This window comes from Trachinotus anak, unplaced genomic scaffold (genome assembly GCF_046630095.1).
Source record: "Trachinotus anak isolate AG129_WGS33_773 ecotype Australia unplaced genomic scaffold, CSIRO_AGI_Tana_v1 ptg000002l, whole genome shotgun sequence".
Taxonomy (NCBI): domain Eukaryota; kingdom Metazoa; phylum Chordata; class Actinopteri; order Carangiformes; family Carangidae; genus Trachinotus; species Trachinotus anak.
Window position 1 is genome coordinate 1,756,411 of NW_027273853.1, and position 23,590 is coordinate 1,780,000.

Consider the following 23,590-nt stretch of genomic DNA (forward strand, 5'->3'; position numbering starts at 1 on the left):
TATCTCAAGGCACTTTACAGGGTAAGGTCAAGACCTTACTTTGTTACAGAATAAACCCAACAGTTCCCACAAAGAGCAAGCGCTTGGCGACAGGGGGGAGGAAAAACTCCCTTTTAACAGGAAGAAACCTCCAATAGAACCGGGCTCAGGGTGGGGGGCCGTCTGCCTCGACCGGTTGGGTTTAGGAGGAGATAAAAAAAGGGGGGGGGGGATATATGGCACATTTCTGAAATTAAGTGAAAAAAGACCAGGTCCAAACCTGGCAAAGGTCTGGACCATGTGGGGTCAATGTGTGACATTGAGGACATAGTTGAAAACTACTACCAACCACCAACCAGTCCTCTAACCAGTCCTCCAACCTGAACAACCATCAACCCTCTCATACCACTATAATAACATCATGTCTTGGTTAGGTTTAAGAAAAGATGGTGATTTGGGTTAAAATAAGTACTTCCTCAACATTAGACTCAACATGACTTTGTTGTCATGGTTACAATAATAGCACAGAACAGTCATGGATAATAGAAACAACATAAGCTGCTACTTTCACATGGGAATCGAACACAGCTCTCCTGTGTCACATTCATCCATCCACCCCAACCTCCTCCTGACGTGGACTTTGTCGCTCTATAAACTACGTCACCACACGTTTCCCTTTGCTCCCGTCATCATAACTACGACCACTAGATGTCGCCTAGCAACAAAACCTAACTGTGGGTCATAGTAACCTGCTGCACAGACAACCTGTGGGAGGACAGTCCCCACAACAATGGAAAGACATCTTATATCAAATCATCACAGCAATAAATGACAGGTCATGAAATCAGTTTTAAAAAGCTACAGACCAAGAATCCATTCTTGCAGAAAACCTTGATGACAAGTCAACATCAATAACTACAAATTGTTCTCTGCCAGACACAGACACTTCAGAGAGTCTTCAAATTTCACTTTTGTCACATTTTATTATGTTGCAACCTTTAAATTAATGTAATCAATCAATCTTACACCACAAGACCATTAGACATTTTTGCAAATGAGCAAAATGGAGAAACTTAAATATCACGTTGACATAAGTCTTCAGACACTTTTTTATGATACTTCAAGTTGGGCTCAGGTTCCGCCATTTCTTTTAATCATCTCTGAGGTGTTTCTACCCCTGGACTGAGTCCACCTGTGATAAATCAGCTGATGGGACACACACCTGTCTATATCAGGTGTCACAGCTGATGATGCAGATCAGAGCAGAAACCATGAGGAGGAAGGAGCTGCTGCAGAGCTCGGGGACAGGACTGTGTCGAGGCTCAGTGAAGCTCAGTGGTCTCCATCATTCTGACATGAAGGAACAACCAGGACTCTTCTAGAGCTGGATGCATATCCAGATTAAGGTTTGATCATACTCATTAAAATAAGACTCTGTTGTTTCTATTGGGAAAAGTTAAGTCACAATTATGTGCACATTGTAATATAACTGAAAATGCTGAACAGGTATTAACGCACTGAGTCAAGTTTAATGAACAGAGAGTAAGTTTGCAACAAAGAGTGAGAGAGGCCAGGGCTACAGTTGAAAAGTGAAAATAAGGTCCTTTCCTAATTACTTCTCCTCGACCATGATAGAAAACATCACAAGCTCAAGAAAGATGCGAAGAAGGTCATAAGGATTTCATAAGGGAAGGACAACTGACTGCACTTTTTAAACCAACTTCATTTATAACACATTAATGATGAATGCTCCTTTAACCACATGAACAAACAATCAGGACTGAAATATCAAGATACAATAACATGAAAGAAAAACATAAGTAAAAAGAGTTGAGCTATTAAAATAATAATTCAATAAAAGGAAGCAAATGAGTGGAGGCCAGAATGAATTATGTTCAGACATTAGTAGGCTCTATAGACTTTTGACTTTGTTAAGTAGAGAAAATGTTTTGTTTAGTGGAGTGAGCAGTTTTGAAAGACATTTATGTATGGATTGTTATAATGATGATAAAGATGATATAATTGCTCTTCATGATGGGTTTAAAGAGAATAAATCTATATTTATGGATTTGGAGCTCAGCCAATCAGACAGAATTTCCATAAATTCTGGGCTGTGTCACAACCTTAAAACAGCTGCTCCGATGTTTCAACATTTATATGGGTCTGCTGTGGTAAAACTACAATGGTGCATCATTTTAAGTATTTCTGCTGCAAAGAATTGTGGGATGGCATTATCTCTTCTTCCTACATAAAGTAAGGTCCATTGTTTCCTATGCTAAAGGAGATAAGATAGGAAGCCTTGGAGTTCATCTCCATATCATATAAAGTGAACCAGCTCTTATTATGGCTGCCACTTAGATACTTCAGGTCATTTCACTCAAAAAAAAATGACTACAGCCCAGGTGAGGATAGGACCTGGATGAGATATTAGGAAGAAATGGAGTATTGCTTAAACAATAAATTAATAATAATAATAATAATAATAATAATAATAATAAAATATATTACAGACTAATATAACTTACTAGATCCTGTTCTACATACAGACACAAAGAAGAAGAACGTACTAGGTAGGTTTTCGTAATTTCCACAGTTCTTTGAGTCCATGAATGCACCACTCCGTTTGTAGTCCATGGCAACCATAGACTGTATATAAAATGATGGCAACGGTGCGCTCAATGTATTCACCTGTGAAGAAGTCCAGGGGAGGAGTCGCGTGTGTCTGACGCGGCCTCCGTCAAAACGAGCGCACCAACGGAAAGACGCTGAACCGCGGTTCAGAAAGTCCTCACCTCGTTATCGTAATTACTCCTGAGGAAACAAACTGCGAATGTAAGTTCATTACTTTTCATTGTGGCTACTCCACAGTTAAAATATTTTATTATTCTAAATTTGAATTGATTCAGTTGTCCGCCAACAAGCCAACGGCTACATTAGGGTCATACGTTAATTAGTTAAGAAAACATAGATTTTGCTAATCCAGTGTTAAATTAGAGAGCGCTAGCCTAATGGCTAAATGCTAAATAGTTAGATTAGCGCCAACGTAGCGAAGAAAATGACCTTCGTAGTGTTTGGAGGAAAAATAAACTCAACAGAAATTTTGGTGAAACTTTATGAACATATGAGAAGCTGACCGTGGGACAGAGGATCTGAAGTTACAGTGTAATTCAAAGTGGGTTTCATTAACAGTTGAATAGGGAAGAGTAAAGGAGAAGGTAAAGGTCTCTGCATTACTCAGTACAATCAGTGGTATATCATTTGTATCTGTACTCTAATCAAGACACTGAAGAAACATACAAAAAAAAATCCCTTTCCTAATAATACAATTTCAGTTTGACAAGGATTACACAAACATAGGTGATACACATGCATTATATCACTCATTATCATACACTCGGTAAAAAAGGATGGAAGACTTAGGTCATGGAGTATTAAAGGTGTTGAGAAAATGATGAATCTAGGTAGATTGAATTTTACTTTCTTTTGATCAACATTGTCACAGATATGAGATCCTGTTAAATAGTCACAGTTAAAAAGCTTCATGTTATGAAAATAGGATCAGTTAATGTGTATACCAGTCAAACTACTTGAATAAAAGTTGTGATTCAGACTGTACAAAAGTCCTGTCAAGCTTCATCATATGTCTGCTTATAGTCCAGATGTTTGTACTAAATGTTTGGGAGAGAAAGGTGCTCCACTTCACTGTGTATGGGAATGTTCAAAGATCCAGAATGTCTGGACGGATGTTACAGGATGTTTGTCAAAGATGTTGATGTTATACCAACATCCCATTAAATGTCAAACTCTGTGTTCTTGGAATATATCTGAAAGATTTTCCACAAACATTAGAACAGACTAAACTTCTAGACTTTGGACTTCTACATACAAATGCTCCATCATTGAGAATGTGGATAAAGGAGCTTTTGGACTAAATGATAAACTGACGTTGCTCAGGGCAAGCACAAAGACTTTCTTCAACTCTGGGAACCAAATATGAATATCATAAAACATAGAACTGTAGGCCTCACCAGGAAATTGTGAACAATTACAGGAAAATATATTTGTTTGTATTCTATCTCATTAACATCTTTGTATTGTATTGTAATTTGTGATTAAAACAGGTGGCGGAATGAACAGCCCCACAACAGAGCTGAATACAACACAGAGCAAAAGGGATCATGTTGGTATTGACAACCTTTCTTCTAAAGACTGCTGCTCTGAGAGGGACAGTGATGTCCACCCCGGCCCTGCAGGGACTCCTTTTTGGACAGGCCCCCCTCCAGATGCCAGTCTGCCTTTAATACTCCCCCATCCTCAGCAGCATACCATCCAGACAGGAATGGTGGACCCTCTTAGCTTAAGGTTTAATGTTCATTCATTCATTGTTTTGTTATTCTGATCAAGTATATTTTTGGGCTGGACTGTTGTAAGAATCCCTGACCCCACCTTATGTTTCACACGCTTTAACTATAATCTAACAGCTGATGTAAACGTTCCCTGGCTGAGTCTGATGAACTGTTGCAGGTTCCACTGTCCATGTCAGTCCCCTCAGTGTCAGATGACTTACCCAGACTACCTCCTGGACCAGTCGAACCAGTATCACCTCCTCCCTGGGTCAGTCCTCAGTCACTCTACATGTATGATTGTGTTCCACTGTAACATGTTGAACCATTAACTGAATAAGTGAAACTTAACATCAGGTACCAGTAAGCAAATGATAAAATCTTTCTGCCAGGCAGTTACTTCTGGTCTACAACTCCTTTTCCTTTTACGCCCTCTGGTGTCACCATTGAAAATGACACTGAGATGAATGGGCTGAGAGCTTCACGAAATGTTTTCAGTGGGATTTTTTCATTTATCTTGAAACAAAAACATGTGTCATTAGAATGATTTGAAGGATGCTAATACCACGTAAAACTTCTACACACAGCCTCTTTAATCTGGATCATGTAAGTAAACTTGGTCAAAATGAAGAGATCAGACTTTAAATGAAAAGACTGTACTGTACTTCAGTATTTGAATCATACCAGTGTTGCAGGGCAGCACCAAGGTAAGATTTAAAATCATGGTGGAGTGTGTGCAGACCTACGTGGATGTGGGACATGATGTGTTTGCAGCAGTGAAGTGACTTCAGGCATCCTTGGTTTCCTCAGTCCTGTGCCGGGTCCACCAGACAGCAGCCATCACAGCTCGTTCTCTGCTCCCTGGTTTACTAATGAGCCCGTTCTGTGCAGCATGATGCAGGTGAGGTCAAACATGAACAATCATAACAATATAATCCTAAATTTATACAATGTTCAATTGTTTATATGTGTGTGGGTGTGTCTTCTGTGTTTTTAGGGGGACTTGCACTCTCCTCTTGTCAGTATCTGTGCACCACAGACAATGGACCATCAGCAGGTTCAGGAGAGACTGACTGAAGTCACATCCCATATCACACAGCCTGTAAGAGAAACTGATTTCTATTTCATGGGAAATATGAATAGATCTTATTGAGTGTCTGTTTATTTCTACAGGGAAATGTAGTAAATACCTGTCTGCTAGTATGTGGTTTCATAATTAGATTATAAGGGCAACAGACCCTGGTCTGGTATCTATATGTGTCCAAACTGAAGAAGGCTTCACATCAGATTTTATACTATAGTTTGTAAACAGAGGAGAAAACTCTTTACTGTGCTAAGTAACCGTTCACTGAGGACATGCGTTCCTGTGGACCTAAAGCTGATTTAAATTTGTAATCCATTAAGGACCATTTAAAAGATGTTTGTATGTCCATCTCACGTCATCTCACAGCAGTCACAAGGCATTCTGGGAAACATTGTGCCAGCTTTACTAAGGCCTATGGCTTTTTATTTTTTCAGCTCGAAGGTGTCCTCATTGGACGCGCGTGTGTGCGTGTATTGTGAGTCAGTGAGGGCTGGTTTGTTATTTTTGTTAGTTAGATTTTCTTGACTTTGACTGTGGGGGGTCTGTTGATTTGTGTGGCACAGTGACTGAACTTTGAGTTTTGTTTATAACACCTGGGAAAAATCTGTGTAAGAATTATTGTTTCTTGGATTGGATTGAATTTCACTGAACTGATTTGATAACTGGGAAAAGTGGACTTTTTATTTTCGTACATTTGCTTTCTTTTATTTACTTATTACAATATAACTTTAGAAAATGTATATGCTGTGTGGTTGGCTTCATTTTGACTTGACTACATTGAGTGTTTGTTTTTTCTGCTGCTCTGTTGTTACTGTTATTTGCTGTTTGTGTTTTGAAGCTGAACAATCAGGGGAATTTATGCATGGAACCTTTGTAGAGTTTAGCCCGAGCTGCTGATATAATCCTCTGTGTGTGTGTGTGTGTGTGTGTGTACACACAGGCCCCTTTTTAGTTACACCTTGCTAGTTCTGGGTTGAACCCCTTCTGCCTTCAGAACTGCCTTAATTCTTCGTGGCACAGATTCAACAAGGTGCTGGAAACATTCCTCAGAGATTTTGGTCCATATTGACATGACAGCATCACACAGTTGCTGCAGATTTGTCGGCTGCACATCCATGATGTGAATCTCCTGTTCCACCACATCCCAAAGTTGCTCTACTGGACTGAGATCTGGTGACTGTGGAGGCCATTTGAGTACAGTGAACTCATTGTCATGTTGAAGAAACCAGTTTGAGATGATCTGAGCTTTGTGACATGGTGCGTTATCCTGCTGGAAGCAGCATCAGAAGATGGTTCACTGTGGTCATAAAGGGATGGACATGGTCAGCAACAATGCTCAGGTAGGCTGTGGCGTTTAAACGATGCTCAGTTGGTACTAAGGGACTCAAAGTGTGTCAAGAAAATATCCCCCACACCATTACACCACCACCAGCAGCTTGAACCGTTGATTCAAGGCAGGATGGATCCATGCTTTCATGTTGTTGACGCCAAATTCTGACCCTACATCTGAATGTCGCAGCAGAAATCGAGACTCATCAGACCAGGCAACGTTTTTCCAATCGTCTATTGTCTATTGTTGAGCCCTTGTGAACTGTAGCCTCAGTTTCCTGTTATGATAATATGATGATAAAAGTAGGGCTGCAGCTAACAATTATTTTCATTTCATATTTTCTCATGGAGTCCTTTAATCTGTAAAATGCCAGAGAAGAGAAGCTGGAGAACATTTGGTATTTGTGCATTAACACTGACTTAAGTGATTAATCATTAATTTTATGATTAACCTTAAATAATCAACCAGTTATTCAGTCTTCCCCTTGTGTGTGTAGGTGGTGTGTAATGTGAGTGGAGGTGGACCGGTGGTGCTGGTTAACCACTGCGATCCAGGACCTGTGTTCCTCACCCTGGAGTCTGCACCAACACACAGAGACCGTGGCCCAGCTCAGGGTAAAGGTCAGTTTCGGTTTAGCTTGTGCCAGGTATGAGAGCAACCAGGTGTGACCGGTGGCCCATAGCTGTGCCCGGCTTGTACATGCTTGCAAAACAAGAGACAACATGCTTTTGGTAGAGCAGCAGTCAATGTATTAATAATGCTGTGAAACAACCTCATCATGCTGTCAGTCAAAGAATCTCAGGTACACCTTGGCATTACCTTGGCTTCATCAATGGAGCCTTCATGTAAAATGGTGATGTACGTCCCCACCAAAGTTTAGCCAATTATAATTTTTATAAGTGATTCAATCAGCCAAATTTGTGGAGCTCTGAAACTGACGACACTCCCCTGGTTTGGATGTTATTGCTCAGAACTTCTTTCATACTGTCTGATGCGTACTGATGGTCTCAGAACCACCTCCTTTGGGATAAAGAAGGGGTTTACCACACATCTCTGTGCTGTGTCCTTCACTGTTTACACTCTATATACACAACAATTTCAGTCAGACTCAGACGTATCAAATCTGTTTCTATACAGATGACACAGTCTTATGTGAATTTAGCTCCTCTTCAGATCAAGTCTTGTCAAGATTAAAATCCCTCTCTTTATTATCTCAAGCTTGTAACAAATTTTCACAAGATGTGTTTTATTCTCAACAACCCATAATCCCAGTTCACATCTCCCTGCCACTGGAACTGACACTGAAATTGTCAGATTTTATAAATACCCAAGAATAAGAAATTGGTGGCGCTATAATGAATAGTGATGGCCCCGCCAAACCATGAGTGCTGCTGACTTCAAATTTATCCAGTGCGGAGGCATTATGTTTTCAGGTTGTCTGTCCGTCAAGGTTGGACAAGGTCAAGGTCACTGTGACCACACAAAACAAAGATCAGTGGTTAATAGTTTAATTGACTCTGGATAAACAGGGATGTGACCTGAAACTAGTCTGAGTGGACGAGGCACACAACAACCAGGCAGTCATTCTAGTTTCTTATATGTTCATGTCCCTTGCTTTGGCCATGATAACATCCTTTTTTAAGCTCCAGCAGCAGTTTGTAGCAATCACACACATTTCTTCAGAAAATGCAGATGTTCTAGTTAAATGTCTCTGTAGTAATCATCTTTTCCTTTGTGTTTACTAGAAATGAGTGTGTCGGGGGCTCCCAGCCAGGTAGGAGAGCAAAGTCTAGTCCAGTCCTACCCAGAAATCTACTGTCCCCCAGCTCCAGTTCCATCTTCACCTTGACTGATTCTTATTCATATCTTCTATCATTTATATTTATATCTCCCCCAGCACCACCAGACAGCTTGTTCCCTGTATGAGTGCAGAGAGCAACAGAGGTCAGAGGTCAACATGCAGCCTCAAGCCCATCCAGCACGGTGAGAACTGAACTGTGGAACTGTTTTAAAATGTGATTGTTGCCTCCACTGTACAGAAATATTAAATTCTATACACAAACTGTGTTAAGCTTCTTCTGGACAAAGTCCTGGGGTCTAATAATGAGTTTTAATGGGGGTGTCACCAAGTGGAAAGTAAAAAGTAGAAAGGATAATTCACTTGGTCAGGTTATTCCAGATCATGTGTTTCGCCAAATTTGGTTAAATACACAATTTAGGTCTTTGAGACACAGTGAACAAAGGCCAAAGGATTTTATTTTGGAAAAAGACATCATTCAGGATTCAGATCAGAGAAGCAGCAGGGCCTGAGTGATGAGCTGCTGTGGACGGGGTTAGCAGAAAAAGTTAATATCACTTCAAGTGTTATATTTTGAACATTTTCACCACTTCATCGGCCCTTTACTTTGGAACTATGTTTGTCAACTGTTGAACTACCGTATTCCTACGCCCAAGCACACCTACACCAAACAGTAGCTCTGTCTGCTGATCTGTGGAGTAATACAGTGGCTGCCGTAGGTGAGCATAATCCGGTAAAAGCCCACCCGAACTATCATTTTAAAGTCATAGAAAACTAACTCAGTAGTCATCAGTAGTATAATGGAACTGGCTGTGAGGTCTCAGTCACTAATAATCTGTGTGTACATTGTCCTAAATATCTTGAAACAATGCACCACGAGACCTCACTTGGCCACAGGCTTTATGTTTTCTGGTAGTCTGTCTGTCCCAGTCTCATTAACACGATATCTCCGGAACACCATGAGGAAATTAATTCAAGTTTGCCCCAAACATTCACTTTGACTCGAGGATGAACTGATTAGAATTTGATGGTCAAAGGTCAAAGGCCACTGTAACCTGTTTTCTCGACTGTTTGTCTGGTTGGTGGAGACATGCTCAACTGTGAGACAGTGATTTTAGTCCAGTCTGTTTTTATGTTCTTTAGAGTATCGACATGTCAGTACTCAGTAGCAGATACTGGTGTTATACAGTACATTGAGCTTTATTTATTGAGGATTTGAAATACAGTAGGGATGGATACCAACACCTGGCATTAAATAGGCATTGGGGCAAAATTTTTGTAGACCATAGTATTGATAAGCTCTGACATTATCTGTTCTGTTCTAGGTACTGAAGAAATGAAGAAAATAGATTTCTTATTTTACTTACTTTACATTTGCATCATTACAAAATCAGTATATAAAAGTGATTTGTTCAAAACAATGCTGTAGTTAAGGTTTGCTATTCAAGAATGTTAATTGAGTAGATATGAAAAATAAAGCAATCTTCATTCTGTTCTTGTTTTCCTCTTACAAAATAACAAAGTACCAATAAGAGTACAGTTAAAGTGCCCGATCGATAAGCAGTATCTGTAGAAATTGTAGTACTGTTCAAAATCTTAATGATGTCCTTCCCTAAATTAACATACTTCAGTGTACTGTGTCGTCTTCTCTTCCCCCCCAGAGCTGCTGGAACTTTGTGTGAATCAAAGTCCAGGAAACCCTGTCACTGTACCAGATCTCAGTGCCTCAAACTGTGAGTAGACCATGTTTGTACTTCAACCATAAAACATGTTTCTGCAAACTAGCAACTTCTTCCTGTGAGATATTTACTAAAGATTTTAGCTTGTTAACCACTGAACAATCTAATTACCTTTGTCTCTTTCTCTGTTTCACTCAAATTTACACAAGAGAAGCATAAAGCATAAAGCACACGCATACACACACACACACACACACACACACACACACACGGAACATTTGAATCTGTAAGTAATTTGATGGCGTTTGATACATATTTGTGTGTGACTGTCTCTTTCAGCTACTGTGAGTGTTTTGCCAATGGAATGATGTGCAGCAACTGTGACTGCTCTAACTGCCACAACAATACCGAGCATGAGATGAAGCGTCACAAGGCCATTAAGGTTTGCATTGTTTCTGATAAAAAAAAACCAAAAAAAACACAAGACTTCACAAATGTGTCTGTGTGGCAGAGGTGCTGAAATAGAATAAATGAAGCAGCCAATGAATGAAAAGAACGGCAAGCAGAAAACACTGATACATAATGAAACATTGAAATGAATCTACTGGCAGTAGACAGTCAGTGAATGATAATTTGACTGACTGATGAATGAAGAACCAATGCACAAATCATTAGAAACTCTTTTACAAACTGAAATAAATTGTGTGAAAATAAATCAAAGATTAAAGATTAGAAGTTAAAGAAATCATTAATAAATAAATCAATATTAATTAGTTAATTACACAAAAGTGGAAGGAGCTAATTCTGGTTCCCCTGGTTCCAGAAGTAAAAGTCCCATTCATTTTTACCACCAAAGAAACCCAAAGAAAAAGTATATGAAATGTTTGCAGAGTGACGCAGGGTGCTGACAGTGAACCATACGTATAAGTATCATCCAGCTCTGGCAGGGAACAGGACGGTTAATAGTTGCTGCAGAGTGTTTCAGTTTTTGCTCTCTGTGTACTGTAACTGATCTGGCCTGAGTATACCTCGGTGGCTCAGAGGAAGAGCCGGAGATGAGACTGAGAAGAAGAACATCTGGCTACACTCCTCAGCCTATTAGAAAATGGGACTCTAAATGTTGCATAGAACAAAAGACGTATCTTTGATCGCTTCTTTATGGGTTAAGACTTTTCTGATAAGGTTAGAGTAGATTAAGGTCGGGGTCATGGTTGTGTTTGTCGTGATGTTTGTAGCTAAGCCTCCATGAAGTTAAAGCAAGTCAATACACTGTCCTCACAAGTGACAAAAACAAAAGTGTGTGTCTGTGACACAGTGGAGTGTGAGAGAAAAACACGTCTCTCCAGGAGTGTCCTCCAATAACTGCTGCTGAATCAGATCTGCTAATAGTGTGACACCCATCACCCTGGATGAAACACCACTTAGACTGATCAGTGCTGTCAGCCCCACTCACCATGTCTTACTGTCTGCTGCAGATCAAACACCAGCAGCCAGCGACAGTCAGCTCACACAGCAGTAAGCTATCCTGTTACATCCCACAGCTGAATGATAATTATATGTATCACCAGTATCAGTCTCAATCAACACACTGTTGCACACTGCAGACATTTAATGTACTTTTTCTTTGATCTTTTTCACTGATCATTTTATCTGAATCTTGTTGAGTTGCGCGGTGGGAGAGTCCTCAGGTTCTAGAAATGTTTTTTCAGCTCCTGCCCGTTAGCAGCACATTTTACAGAGGTTTAAGTTCTGTTATGCTTCTTGTCACAGTGAACCTTGAAAGTCGCAGTTAACTTAAGACATTTTTTCATACACAAACTTGTATCTTCAACTTCATATCAAAGACCAACATTTTGTAACACACCTTAATCATGTGGACTGAAACACTATCAACTGTCGCTGGCTGCTGGTGTTTGATCTGCAGCAGACAGTAAGACATGGTGAGTGGGGCTGACAGCACTGATCAGTCTAAGTGGTGTTTCATCCAGGGTGATGGGTGTCACACTATTAGCAGATCTGATTCAGCAGCAGTTATTGGAGGACACTCCTGGAGAGACGTGTTTTTCTCTCACACTCTGCAGTTTTATTTTTGTCACTTGTGAGTATTGACTTGCTTTAACTTCATGGAGGTTTAACTACAAACATCACATGACAAACACAACCGTCACTCTGGCCTTAATCTACTCTAACCCTATAGAAAAGTCTTAACCCATAAAGAAAAACCCAACACATTTTCCTACTGGCTGAGCAATGCATCCCAGTTGTTCCTCCTCCCATTGTTCTTCAGCTGTTCCTCTGAGTAACTAAGGCATTCTCAGGCCAGATCAGATACAAGGTGTGTCCCAATTCAGGGTTCTCATCCTTTGAAGCTGCATTTGAAGACTGGTTGCATCACAGTGGAGCGACTAAGCTTTCCCATTTTGAAAGCTCCTTCAAATGCAGCTGAGAAATGTGTCCTTCCTTTCCCAGGCTAATAAAAATAAAAATATTTAAAATATTATAAAATATATTTAAAATAAAAATGTAAAACAAAACTGACAGAGAGCCTGAGGATCACTCTTTTAAATGTAAGTATTGGATTTCAGCTCAGTTCAACAGTAACCGTACAACTATCAAAACCAAGGGCCTTAAAACCTCAAGTTTATGTGGAAAAAAGTTTGTGACTTAACAGTAAGGGCGGGAGCAGCTGGTGACGCAAGCAAAAATCTCTTTGCTGTACAATGGCTACGAAGGGCCACATCTTTGTAGATCATGTCCTCTGAAGGACGCGGCCCCTGAATTGGGACACAGCTATAGTGTGTGTGTGTATATATATATATATATGTGTGTGTGTGTGTGTATATGTGTATATATATATATATATATATGTGTGTGTGTGTGTATATATGTATGTGTGTGTGTATATATATATATATATATATATATATATATATATATATATATATATATATATATAATGTAGTCAAACTAAAACCAGAACTTCCAGGTTCTGTTCCAGAATTTGTAACAACACTAATAACTAAAAATGCAGTGTTAATACAGAGTCTTTCTCAACAGTGTCATGTGGCTCACTTCATATGTTCATAGTTTTAAGTTTTAAAAAATGACCTAATGATGTTTATTTAAAACTGGAGTGACAGACTTTCACATATATATGAACGTCTGTTACACTGAAGCCCTAACCAGGTGAGTTCACACAGTGCTCATTGAGCCTCTCAGTGCCAGGCAAATCTCTCAATATCTCACAGTAAACCGTAGTTTGAAATCCTCTGTCTGTGGTGACATTTTCATGCTGCTGCACCGGTAACATGCGGTTTGATCAAGAATGGTGTGCTATGACTTTTGGTAGCAATTCAAGTAACCATGGTGATGTAAATCTTGAAAAATTTCCCATAGGAAATGAATGGGGAGATGCCATGACAATAACCAGTCCCACCCCTCTTTGGAGCCACACTGCTTCGTCATACTTCAATGCAGAAACATGGTTCGAACTTTAAACGGGTCACAAGACTTGAGACTTTTCTGAGTTTAGTTGGTATTTTGATAGCTGTTATAATTTTTACAAAATCCTAGTTTAAGTTTCATGTCATGTTTAGAGCATCTCAGATTTTATAATGGGTGTGTGTTGCACAGAGTGTTGAGAGTTAGAGTGATGACATCACGCACACTCTGACAACACTGAAACCCCCCCCCCCCAAAAAAAAAATCTGACAACCTCAATTTCAACCTTCATAGTTCATTTCTATATAAAAAGGTGGAGAGATGTGTCCTCTGTCACCCAGTGTTAGTCTCATTGTGATATCACTAACTGCAGAAAGCTCTGTCCTGATCTCCCATAGACTCCCATGTTAAACTGAGCTCTGAGGGTCTTGTCAAAAACAGATGATGGGTTTTTACACTGCGACAGCTCCTCAACTGTAAACAGCAGGTACACATATATCACTGTCTTTACTGAATGCTTGGGATGTTCATAGTGAAGAAACGTTTTTGATAGGACTTGTACTTTTCCAACTATGAGAGGATTTCATCTTAGTTTCATCTTAAAAGCTTTTGTCTGGCCATGGATACAGGGGATTGTGTGTGTTTTTCCCTCCTCCCCCCAGGTGCCCCAGTCACCATAGCAACTAGTGTGTCAGCAGGTGCTAGTGACTCAGAAGTTTTTTTGGAAGAAATGGACAAAGCTGATTCTGATTGGCTAATTAGACCGATCAACTCTTAGCCTTTTCACTACTGTCTGAAGAAGCTAGAAGTTAAATTCTGTTTCATCTGCCCTGTCAGGTTGTCAGGTTTTGTTGCTTACAGTAATGTCACCAGTCAGCAGCTGCATCACAGTCCAGCTCTGTCGGGCTGTCAGAGACAGGTCTGACGGGTCTGTGAGCTGCGTGTCTTGCCTGGTTCTTTTCACTACACACGCCATTATCTTTACACACTGGACTTACTTTGTGCTGCAGTGTGTGTTTGTAGTCTACATTCAACTAATTCAGTGCTATTTAACAAGAAACCAATATTATTATAAACATATTATAAACATATTATTGGTATCATTAAAGCTTGCACCGATTGTTGTGGTGCAGTGGTGATAATTGTAGATCTGTAATCTGCTAAGATTACAGATCGCCTAACCACCAAAAGATCATTTTAAACTCATCACCCTCGATGGTACATTACATACTCACAGAGCTACCTACCCAAGGCTGTAGCCCCATCTAGTGGGAAAGTCAACCCACACCACTGTGCACGACAGTTGCACGTCTATTACACATTAAAATAGCAATAAAAATAAAACATTTCATATGATTAAGACAGAGTCTGTAACAGGTTAAAACAATGTTAAAAAAATAATCCAGGATTGTGTGTTATTTGGCTTCATCTGTCACCTGAGGAAGAGACGCTGTATCTCTGCTCAGGCTCGCCACCCAAAGTCTGTCTTCATATGGCACAACTGTAGGTCGTACAGCTCCAGGTAATTTCACCTTTCAACAGTGAGTTTCTGTTAATACAGTGAGACTGAAAGTACCACACAAGCACAGAATAAGACTGATGCTTCATCACAGAAAAAGTGGAGGTAGGTGTGGATGCAGCTTCGATGTGCGGTGACGCTGGGAAAACTGGACAGTTCCTGTGATGACGCACGTCAGTTCATCAACAGTGTGGTGGTTTACGTTATAAACAGTGAGTGCGTGTGTTTTGATATGCGTCATATGCTGCTCATGACCACTAAACCACTAAACCGTGTCACGGCTGCAACACAGACTCACTGAAAGTATTTCCCAGTGAAGTGTCATGGGCTCTGACATCTGAAGGCCGTGCTGTTATTTTCTTCTTACTTGGCATTAAAGCAGCTGTATCTGCTGTATACATGTGTATAACTGGTTGAGGAGTATCAACAGTATTGATGGATCATCCTCTAATCATCAGTGCTGTTGCTGTTCTGTAGTCGTGTTTAGGTCGTAACCCAGACGCCTTCAGGCCGAAGATCGCTGGTGGGAGGTCAGGAGAGGTCAAAGGTTGGCACAACAAAGGCTGCAACTGTAAACGCTCCAACTGCCTGAAGAACTACTGCGAGTGCTATGAGGTACACACACACACACACACAGTGACCCTGATTTACTGAGTTATTATAGAAATCATAAACAAATCCAAGTGTCAACCACAAGGTCTCAGGCTGCGTCCACAGCACTACACCTCATTTCTCCGTCATGTATCACATGACCATCTACATACACTGAGCGTGTGCGAGCTGGTGTAAATAGGAAGCAGGTTGTCTCCTCTCAGTTGGTTAGTTGCAGTAAATCCTCTGAAGGAGGAACAGCAAAGACAGTTGTAGAGTTCAAATACACAACTGAACTGAACAACAGCTGCTGCAAAGACAACAAGATCAGGAACACTTTAATTCATTATCCATGTTGTTTCACCACTGATAGTCCAGGCTGATAAGAGCCAATCAGGAGCCACTGTGGTGTCTACGTCATCGTTTCCAGAGGTCTAAAACGGGTCCAACAGCATTTCTGAAGGTCTCTGTTTTAGGGGCTGAAGACTCTGGTGGAGAGTGTATGGAGGAGGAAACAGAAGAAGAGATGAGTTTAAAACTAAAATGTAGAAGAAGAGAAAAGTTTTAAACTAAAACATAGAAGAAGAGATAAGTTTAAACTAAAATGTAGAAGAAGAGATGAGTTCAAAACTAAAACGTAGAAGAAGAGACGAGTTCAAAACTAAAACGTAGAAGAAGAGATGAGTTTCAAGCTAAAAGGTGGTATGTGGACAGAGCCTGAGTGCTGAAAGTAAAGTGGAGGTACCTCAGGCTGTATTCAGACTGATGTCAGTCCACTGTCAAGACAGAGTTTATTCCCTGAGATGGTATGTTGTGAATGTTTGCTTGTATTTGATTAGCTAACTCGGTGTGATGCCAGGAACACACTGTCTGTATTGTGTGTGTGTCACTTCTGCTGCAGCTCTGTCTCTACATAGAGTTTACAGACTACTCCAGTGTTTTGTTCAGTATAAATTAATTTCTGATTTATTTTTGACAGAAAACGTCTCTAAACTCCACTGTCTCCACATGCAGCTGCTGAATTGTGTCATGTTCAGATTCAGTGTAACGTGTGATAAATAGGCGAGATGCCAAATCTCTAGATCATGTGACTCAGGTATTGTATCTGTTCTAACCCATTAACATTGGCGCCAAAATGAAAACCAATCCGTTCTTGCAGCTGCCACGCAGCCAGTGTGTTCCCGGCCTAAATGCCAGACTTTAAAAAAATTGTGGAGGCTGCATATTTCATTGCTGCCTCATATTTTAATGAGTGCTGTTGATGTGAACATGAGCTGATGTTATTTTCCTTTTACTTACTCCAACTACTGAAAGATCAAACTTGATCCAAAGAAGGGTGTGGTAACTGGGTCTGTGATTCAAACTACTATTTATCTCATTTCTCTTTCTCTCTATAATGTCTCCAGGTGTTTCCTCACTACAGACATGTTTATTCCTCTCAGTCAGTGTCACACAGTCTCACATTAGTGTATTTTCTTCAGCAGTCTTTTCAGAGTGAGTTAACCTGTGTGTGTGTGTGTGCGTGTGTGTGTGTGTGTGTGTGTGTGTGTGTGTGTGTGTGTGTGTGTGTGTGTGTGTGTGTGTGTGTGTGTGTGTGTGTGTGTGTGTGTAGGCGAACATCATGTGTACCTCCAGCTGTAAATGTGTTGGCTGCAGAAACTATGACGATGGTTCTGAAATGGGCCTCAGAGAGAAAACTGTCAAGGACAAGTGAGTGAGTCACGTTTGACTCTGGACATGATTCTACATCTGAGCTGCTGTAAAGCTCGAATACTGATGTTACACTTATCAAGGCACCAGATGAACCTGTTGCCAATCAGAGGTAGAAACACTGGACTTCATACAAGGACCACATGAACAGATTCATTCTCAAGTGCCACATATACTTTGTTGCATTCACCAATTTTTCTCAAATGTAATTTTATTCCTTTTTTGCATTAGCAGGTAGTTAATTAGCATCCAGCGTCTTATCAGACCTTTTCATCTTCATGGGTTTCACTGTGACGATTCAGCTTTGGCAACTCTAGAAATCTTTTCTCATTTATTTCTGGTCCCTTTGTACTACTGTTGATGCTCCGACTGACTGACTTACTGATCATATTCCCATCATTGGTCAGCTGAATACCATGTGACTGAGTTGGAGTTTCCTCATTGGCTGTTGCTCTTTTTAAAAATAAATAGGTGCAAACAGGTTCTGTAAGGAGGGCGATTACTGCCTGTAGTGTTGCCAATTTAGCACATTGTCCCTGGAGTCAGAGACTTTAAAGACTGGGTGTAAACCTGGCACAAGGCTGGACTGTGTATGGGTGCCAACCTACACCCAGCTGTCCTGGTTTCCTGGCTGCTTGGAAACTGCCAGGCTTTGCAATAAACCAGCTCGACTTATCAGAGGGAGTTAGAAATAAAGACCTGCCTCTAATAAAAGTCTGTTATGTTCTGCAGGTGAGAGAGATAAATAAATGCCCCTCCCACTTTTTCTATAAAAACAGTAGTTGAAAACTGTTGTGGATGCAGACAGAGGCTGAGCTCTGTGTGAGAGACACAATAAAAAAGATATTGTGTCTCTTCTGATTTTCTCTCTGATCATTTCACAGTGAATCAGCTGAAATCTCAGCTCAGTCTTTGTCTGTCTCTTTGTCTGGACCACATTTCACTCACTGTTTCAGACTCGTTAAATCTTCATGACAACACACGACACAACACATCACCTGCCGCAGCTGGATGATTTAGACTGTGAAGAGTGTAAGTTACATTCTCCTTTAAATGTGTGTGAGTCTCTGCTGCTGCTGACTGTGGTCGTTTTTATCAGAGTTAAAGATGAACTTGTGAAATAAGGAAGTAGGTCAAAAGTGGTGTGTTCATATGTTTGTTCAGTATATTCTGCTGAAGATGTTCAGGTTCAAGTTAAAATGAAACATTTACAGGTTTTTCTTTTCAGTTTTAGTGAATCAAAAGAACAAAGTAAGAGATTGATGATTCAGGGTGGAACTGACCATTCACCTGTTTCCTCATTCTGAGGTGGTCAAGTCCTGCCCCCTCAGCTTCAGTGGGATGGTGCCCATCATGTTAACGTATGTGTGTGTGCGTGTTTGTGCGTTCAGGTGGCCTGTGGCAGTGATAACCTCCGCTGTGGTGGAGGCTGTGTGCGGCTGTCTGCTGGCCCAGGCTGAGGAGGCTGAGCGGGAGGAGCAGAGCACTGTCCAGGCTGAGCACATGGTCCTGGACGAGTTCGGTCACTGTCTCACTCAGGTCGTCAAGGCCATGTTCAAGTATAATACATACTGAGACCTCAGAATGAGTCCTGTCACATGACAAAAGTGACACACAACACGTTTCCTTCATCACATCAGTTTATTTACAGGGTTTAGGTTCTGTGTTCTGTTTGAAGAAAGATTCACTGGTTAATGTGAAACTGAGGTTCTGTTGGTGTGACATGATTGTTTCATTGTTAATCCAGCACAAACTGTGATTGGTTTAGAGCAGTGTTGCTGTTCTGATTTAAAACTGTTCCAGTGGTTTATACTATAAATTAAGGTCATTTTGTTCTTAGAAATAACCAAAAAACATGAGCTGACCAAAGATATTTAACTTATTTAATTTATTTATTCTTATGTGTGGATTTGTGTCGTTACATGCTGTCCCGTTTTAAAATAATTAATTAGTTTTAGATAATTCTTGAGATTTATGTAATTTCTAGTCTGACCAGTTTCTAAAATAAAAACATTTAGTCACATTTGGTGTTTGTGTACATTTATTTTCTTACCTACCACACACTGGTCCAGAACTTTGCAGTTCAGGCAGCTGTTGTCTTAGTTTGAGAGAGGATCTAAAAGAGAAGGACTCACAGAGGAGCAAGTTTCTGACAGTTTATACGCCTCCTGAGGAGCTTCAGTTGTGATTATACCATGAACAGACAAACAGAAAAAATCAAGAAACCACTAAACACCAACACACACAGGAAGTACTGAAAAAATCTGAAAACTAAAGGAAACAAGCTCAGAATCAGAATCAGTTTTATTACCCAGTATGTTGCCACATACAAGGAATTTGTGCTGGTGGTTGGTGCAAACAGTAACATAAATAGACTTGGGGTAAAATAAGAGTAGAATTTACAAGTTAAAAATAAAAATAAGATTAAAATAAAATTAAGACATAAATGATAAAGACATGGGGAATGTAGTGCAAAAAATATAGACAATGTAAAAAATATATAAATATAATCTGTATAGATATTTACACTGTGCATGGAATGAGCAGTAGTTCTATAGGGGGGGCAGGGGGACCAGTGACAGTGGGGCTCTCTAGCCTTGTTGATAAGGCTGATAGCAGACGGAAAGAAGCTGTTTTTGTGGTGAGAGGTTTTGGTCCTGAAGGACCGCAGCCTCCTGCCAGAGGGGAGTGTCTCAAAGAGTTTGTGTCCAGGGTGGGAGGAGTCAGCTACAATCTTCCCTGCACGCCTCAGAGTCCTTGAGGCGTACAGGTCCTGGAGGGACGGAAGATTGCAGCCAATCACCTTCTCAGCAGAGTGGATGATACGCTGCAGTCTGTTATTGTCCCTCTCCGTGGCAGCAGCGTACCAGATGGTGATGGAGGAGGTGAGGATGGACTCAATGATGGAGGTGTAGAAGTTCACCATCATAGTCCTTGGCAGGTCGAACTTCTTCAACTGCCTCAAGAAGTACATCCTCTGCTGAGCTTTTTTGATGAGGGAGCTGATGTTCAGCTCCCACTTGAGATCCTGTGTGATGGTGGTTCCCAAGAATTCAATTCAATTCAATTCAATTTTATTTGTATAGCGCCAAATCATAATATACATTATCTCAAGGCACTTTACAGGGTAAGGTCAAGACCTTACTTTGTTACAGAGAAAAACCCAACAGTTCCCACAAAGAGCAAGCACTTGGCGACAGGGGGGAGGAAAAACTCCCTTTTAACAGGAAGAAACCTCCAACAGAACCGGGCTCAGGGTGGGGGGCCGTCTGCCTCGACCGGTTGGGTTTAGGAGGAGAAAAAAAAGGGGGGTTGGGGGGAGGAGCTGTGTAGGTAATGGTGTTATCAATAATGATGACAGATAACAGTGCTTAATAGTAATGATGAGTAGTGGTGGATCTGGATCCTGCTGCTCCAGAGGCAGAGAGACCTGCAGAATGAGGACAGAGAGAGGGAGAGAGAGGAGAAGCACAAACTACGGGGGAGAAAAAAATACAAAGTTAATGGCATAAAGTAATCGAAAGAGAGAGAGGGAGAGAGAGAGAGAGAGAGCCCAGTGAATCATGGGAATCCCCCAGCAGTCTAGCTCTATAGCAGCATAACTAAGGGATGGGTCAGGACATACCTGAGCCAGCCCTAACTATAAGCTTTACTAAACAGGACAGTTTTAAGCCTGATCTTAAAGGTAGAGAGGGGGTCTGCCTCCTGAACCCACACTGGGAGCTGGTTCCACAGGAGAGGAGCCTGAGAGCTGAAGGCTATGCCCCCCATTCTACTCTTACAAACTCTGGGAACCACAAGTTGACCTGCATTTAGAGAGCGAAGTGTCCTATTGGGAAAATAGGGAACTATAAGCTGTAAGTACGATGGTGCCTGACCATTAATGGCTTTGTAGGTGAGGAGGAGGATTTTAAATTCTATCCTGGATTTTACAGGGAGCCAATGCAGAGAAGCTAACACAGGAGAGACGTGATCTCGTTTCCTAGTTCCTGTCAGTACTCGTGCTGCAGCATTTTGGATCAATTGGAGGCTTTTTACTGAATTTTTGGGACATCCTGACAATAAAGAGTTACAGTAGTCCAGTCTTGAGGTAACAAATGCATGAACTAGTTTTTCAGCATCCTTTAGACACAGAATGGGTCTGATTTTAGCAATATTGCGCAGGTGGAAGAAGGCTGTCCTAGAGACTTGCTTTATATGTGAAGTAAGAAGTGGAAATGCTCCACGGTGGCCACGGGGGAGTCACACAGGGAGATGGGGGTGGGTGGGGCTGGGCTCTTCCTGAAGTCCACTATCATCTCCACTGTCTTCAGAGCGTTAAGCTCTAGGTTGTTCTGCCTGCACCAGGTCACCAGACGGTCAGTCTCCCACCTGTAGGCAGACTCATCGCCATCAGAGATGAGTCCAATGAGAGTGGTGTCGTCTGCAAACTTCAGGAGCTTGACAGACTGATGGCTGGAGGTGCAGGTGTTGGTGTACAGGGAGAAGAGCAGAGGAGAAAGAACGCAGCCTTGTGGGGATCCAGTGCTGATGGTCTGGGAGTCAGACACGTGCTTTCCTAGCTTCACGTGCTGCCTCCTGTCAGACAGGAAGTCGGTGATCCACCTGCAGGTGGAGTCAGGCACGCTCAGCTGGGAGAGCTTGTCCTGCAGCAGAGCCGGGATGATGGTGTTGAAGGCAGAGCTGAAGTCCACAAACAGGATCCTGGCATAGGTCCCTGAGGAGTCCAGGTGCTGGAGGATGAACTAAGACACTGGACGGCACATGACAGGGTCTTTTTTCAGCCTCTTCAGTGAGCTGCATCACGCTGTCAACAAGAAGTGCTCTGTTCTCAGTCAGTGTCTAAATGTACAACAGAAGGAGTTCAGGTTTTTTTAATTACAACTGTTTGTTTCCAGGAGGCCTGAATGATGATGTCACAATTCATCAGTTTTTATTGTGATTGCTGAAGTTTAAAGTTTTCTGTTTCTGTACTGTGTCAATGTTACACACTGTTCATATGATGACCCTCATGACCCTGTCTCAGAGTAAAGTTCTTTGTTATATTGAAAATTTTGAAACCAGGCGAAGTGCACACCGTCCCTGGGTCCAAACTACAGTGGTCCTGAGAGCTCAATTCACTTCCTCTTAAAGCTCCACCCAGTCTAAAGGTAGATGTCCATGTGTTTGTGATTATAAAGCAGGTCTAGCTTCTATATTAATACTGTGAAAGTATCAAAGCCTCAGTCCACAGAGAAATGTACACAGCCTGTATTCAGAAACTGAGCCTTAAAACCAGCCGTCAGGACTTCTGGAATTTTGTGATGTCACAACAAAGCAGTCACCACGCCCCAAGCCCCACCCACTTGGACCCACCATCCAACTGCACTTGTTCAATGCTTTTCACTTCAAAAGTCACAAATCATTGTTCAAATCATTCCAGCCTGGTTCATCACTGTTTAGTGTCCCCTGGAAACATTTCTGTTGTCCTCTGTGCTGCTTGCAGTGGGTTTGTGTATTTGGTTGTGTTGTGTGTATTTGCAACTCATGTGTTGCCGAATTGATGAAGATGTTTTCTGAATTTATTAGTGTGTGTTTTCCTAAGTTGCGATGCCTTTAGCTCCCAGGGCCACTGTACCAATTAACCAAGGACCCCCAGGGGACGCAGGGGTCCTTGGATGATTCACTGTTTTTTTTACCTGATGCTGTGGTTGTCTTTGGTTGTGGAGCCTTTGTCAAAAGACCTTACTCCTTAATGTTTTAGTTCACGATGTGCCCAGCAGCAGGTCTTCATATCTTCAGTATATGTTGTCCAGCATGAACCAGAGCAAGTTCATTAGACCACATGAGGGTCGATGATGACGGCAGTGGATGCTCAGTGACGATCAGGTGTAAGAGCTGATTTCTGGGAAACCTGTAATGGAAATAAGAACAGCAGCAACATAAGACTACTGTTACCTGTTCCTCACTGGGACAGAGTCACACAAACACAGAGCCCAGCTCATGTAGGAATCACAGCTCCATACTATTGATGTTCCTTGGTGCAGATCACGGCCGTGACGTCAGCCTGTGTTTTTGTGCTGTTTTGAGCCTCTAGTAAACAGGAGTCCTGCCAGGCCTCACAGGGAGCAGGATCG

At 41.4% G+C, this 23,590-nt stretch overlaps 2 protein-coding genes across 5 annotated transcripts in view; both read left to right on the plus strand.

Moving 5' to 3' along the window:
* The first annotated feature begins 1,247 nt into the window (after positions 1–1,247).
* On the plus strand, positions 1,248–19,495 carry tesmin (testis expressed metallothionein like protein). 4 transcript variants are annotated; one of them, XM_071489169.1, is made up of 13 exons: positions 1,248–1,385; positions 4,101–4,341; positions 4,504–4,593; positions 5,133–5,223; positions 5,320–5,424; positions 7,233–7,356; positions 8,482–8,510; positions 8,634–8,719; positions 10,196–10,267; positions 10,553–10,655; positions 15,651–15,788; positions 17,377–17,474; positions 18,866–19,495. In XM_071489169.1, exons 2-13 carry the CDS (start codon positions 4,109–4,111, stop codon positions 19,047–19,049), a joined length of 1,353 nt encoding a protein of 450 aa, XP_071345270.1. In that variant the 5' UTR covers positions 1,248–1,385; positions 4,101–4,108; the 3' UTR covers positions 19,050–19,495. The 4 variants fall into 4 exon arrangements, with proteins under 4 accessions (XP_071345270.1, XP_071345288.1, XP_071345280.1 ...); XM_071489179.1 differs by lacking the exon at positions 1,248–1,385 and adding an exon at positions 2,648–2,811 and having other exon boundaries at positions 17,377–17,478; positions 18,866–19,005; XM_071489162.1 differs by lacking the exon at positions 1,248–1,385 and adding an exon at positions 2,649–2,811.
* A 3,876-nt stretch (positions 19,496–23,371) lies between these two features.
* Positions 23,372–23,590, plus strand: part of LOC139627027 (spexin prohormone 2-like) — a 3,863-nt gene continuing 3,644 nt past the window's right edge. The window contains exon 1 of the mRNA XM_071487658.1: positions 23,372–23,590. This exon is cut by the window's right edge and continues 125 nt beyond it. The gene's annotated coding sequence lies outside the window, so the exon portion shown is untranslated.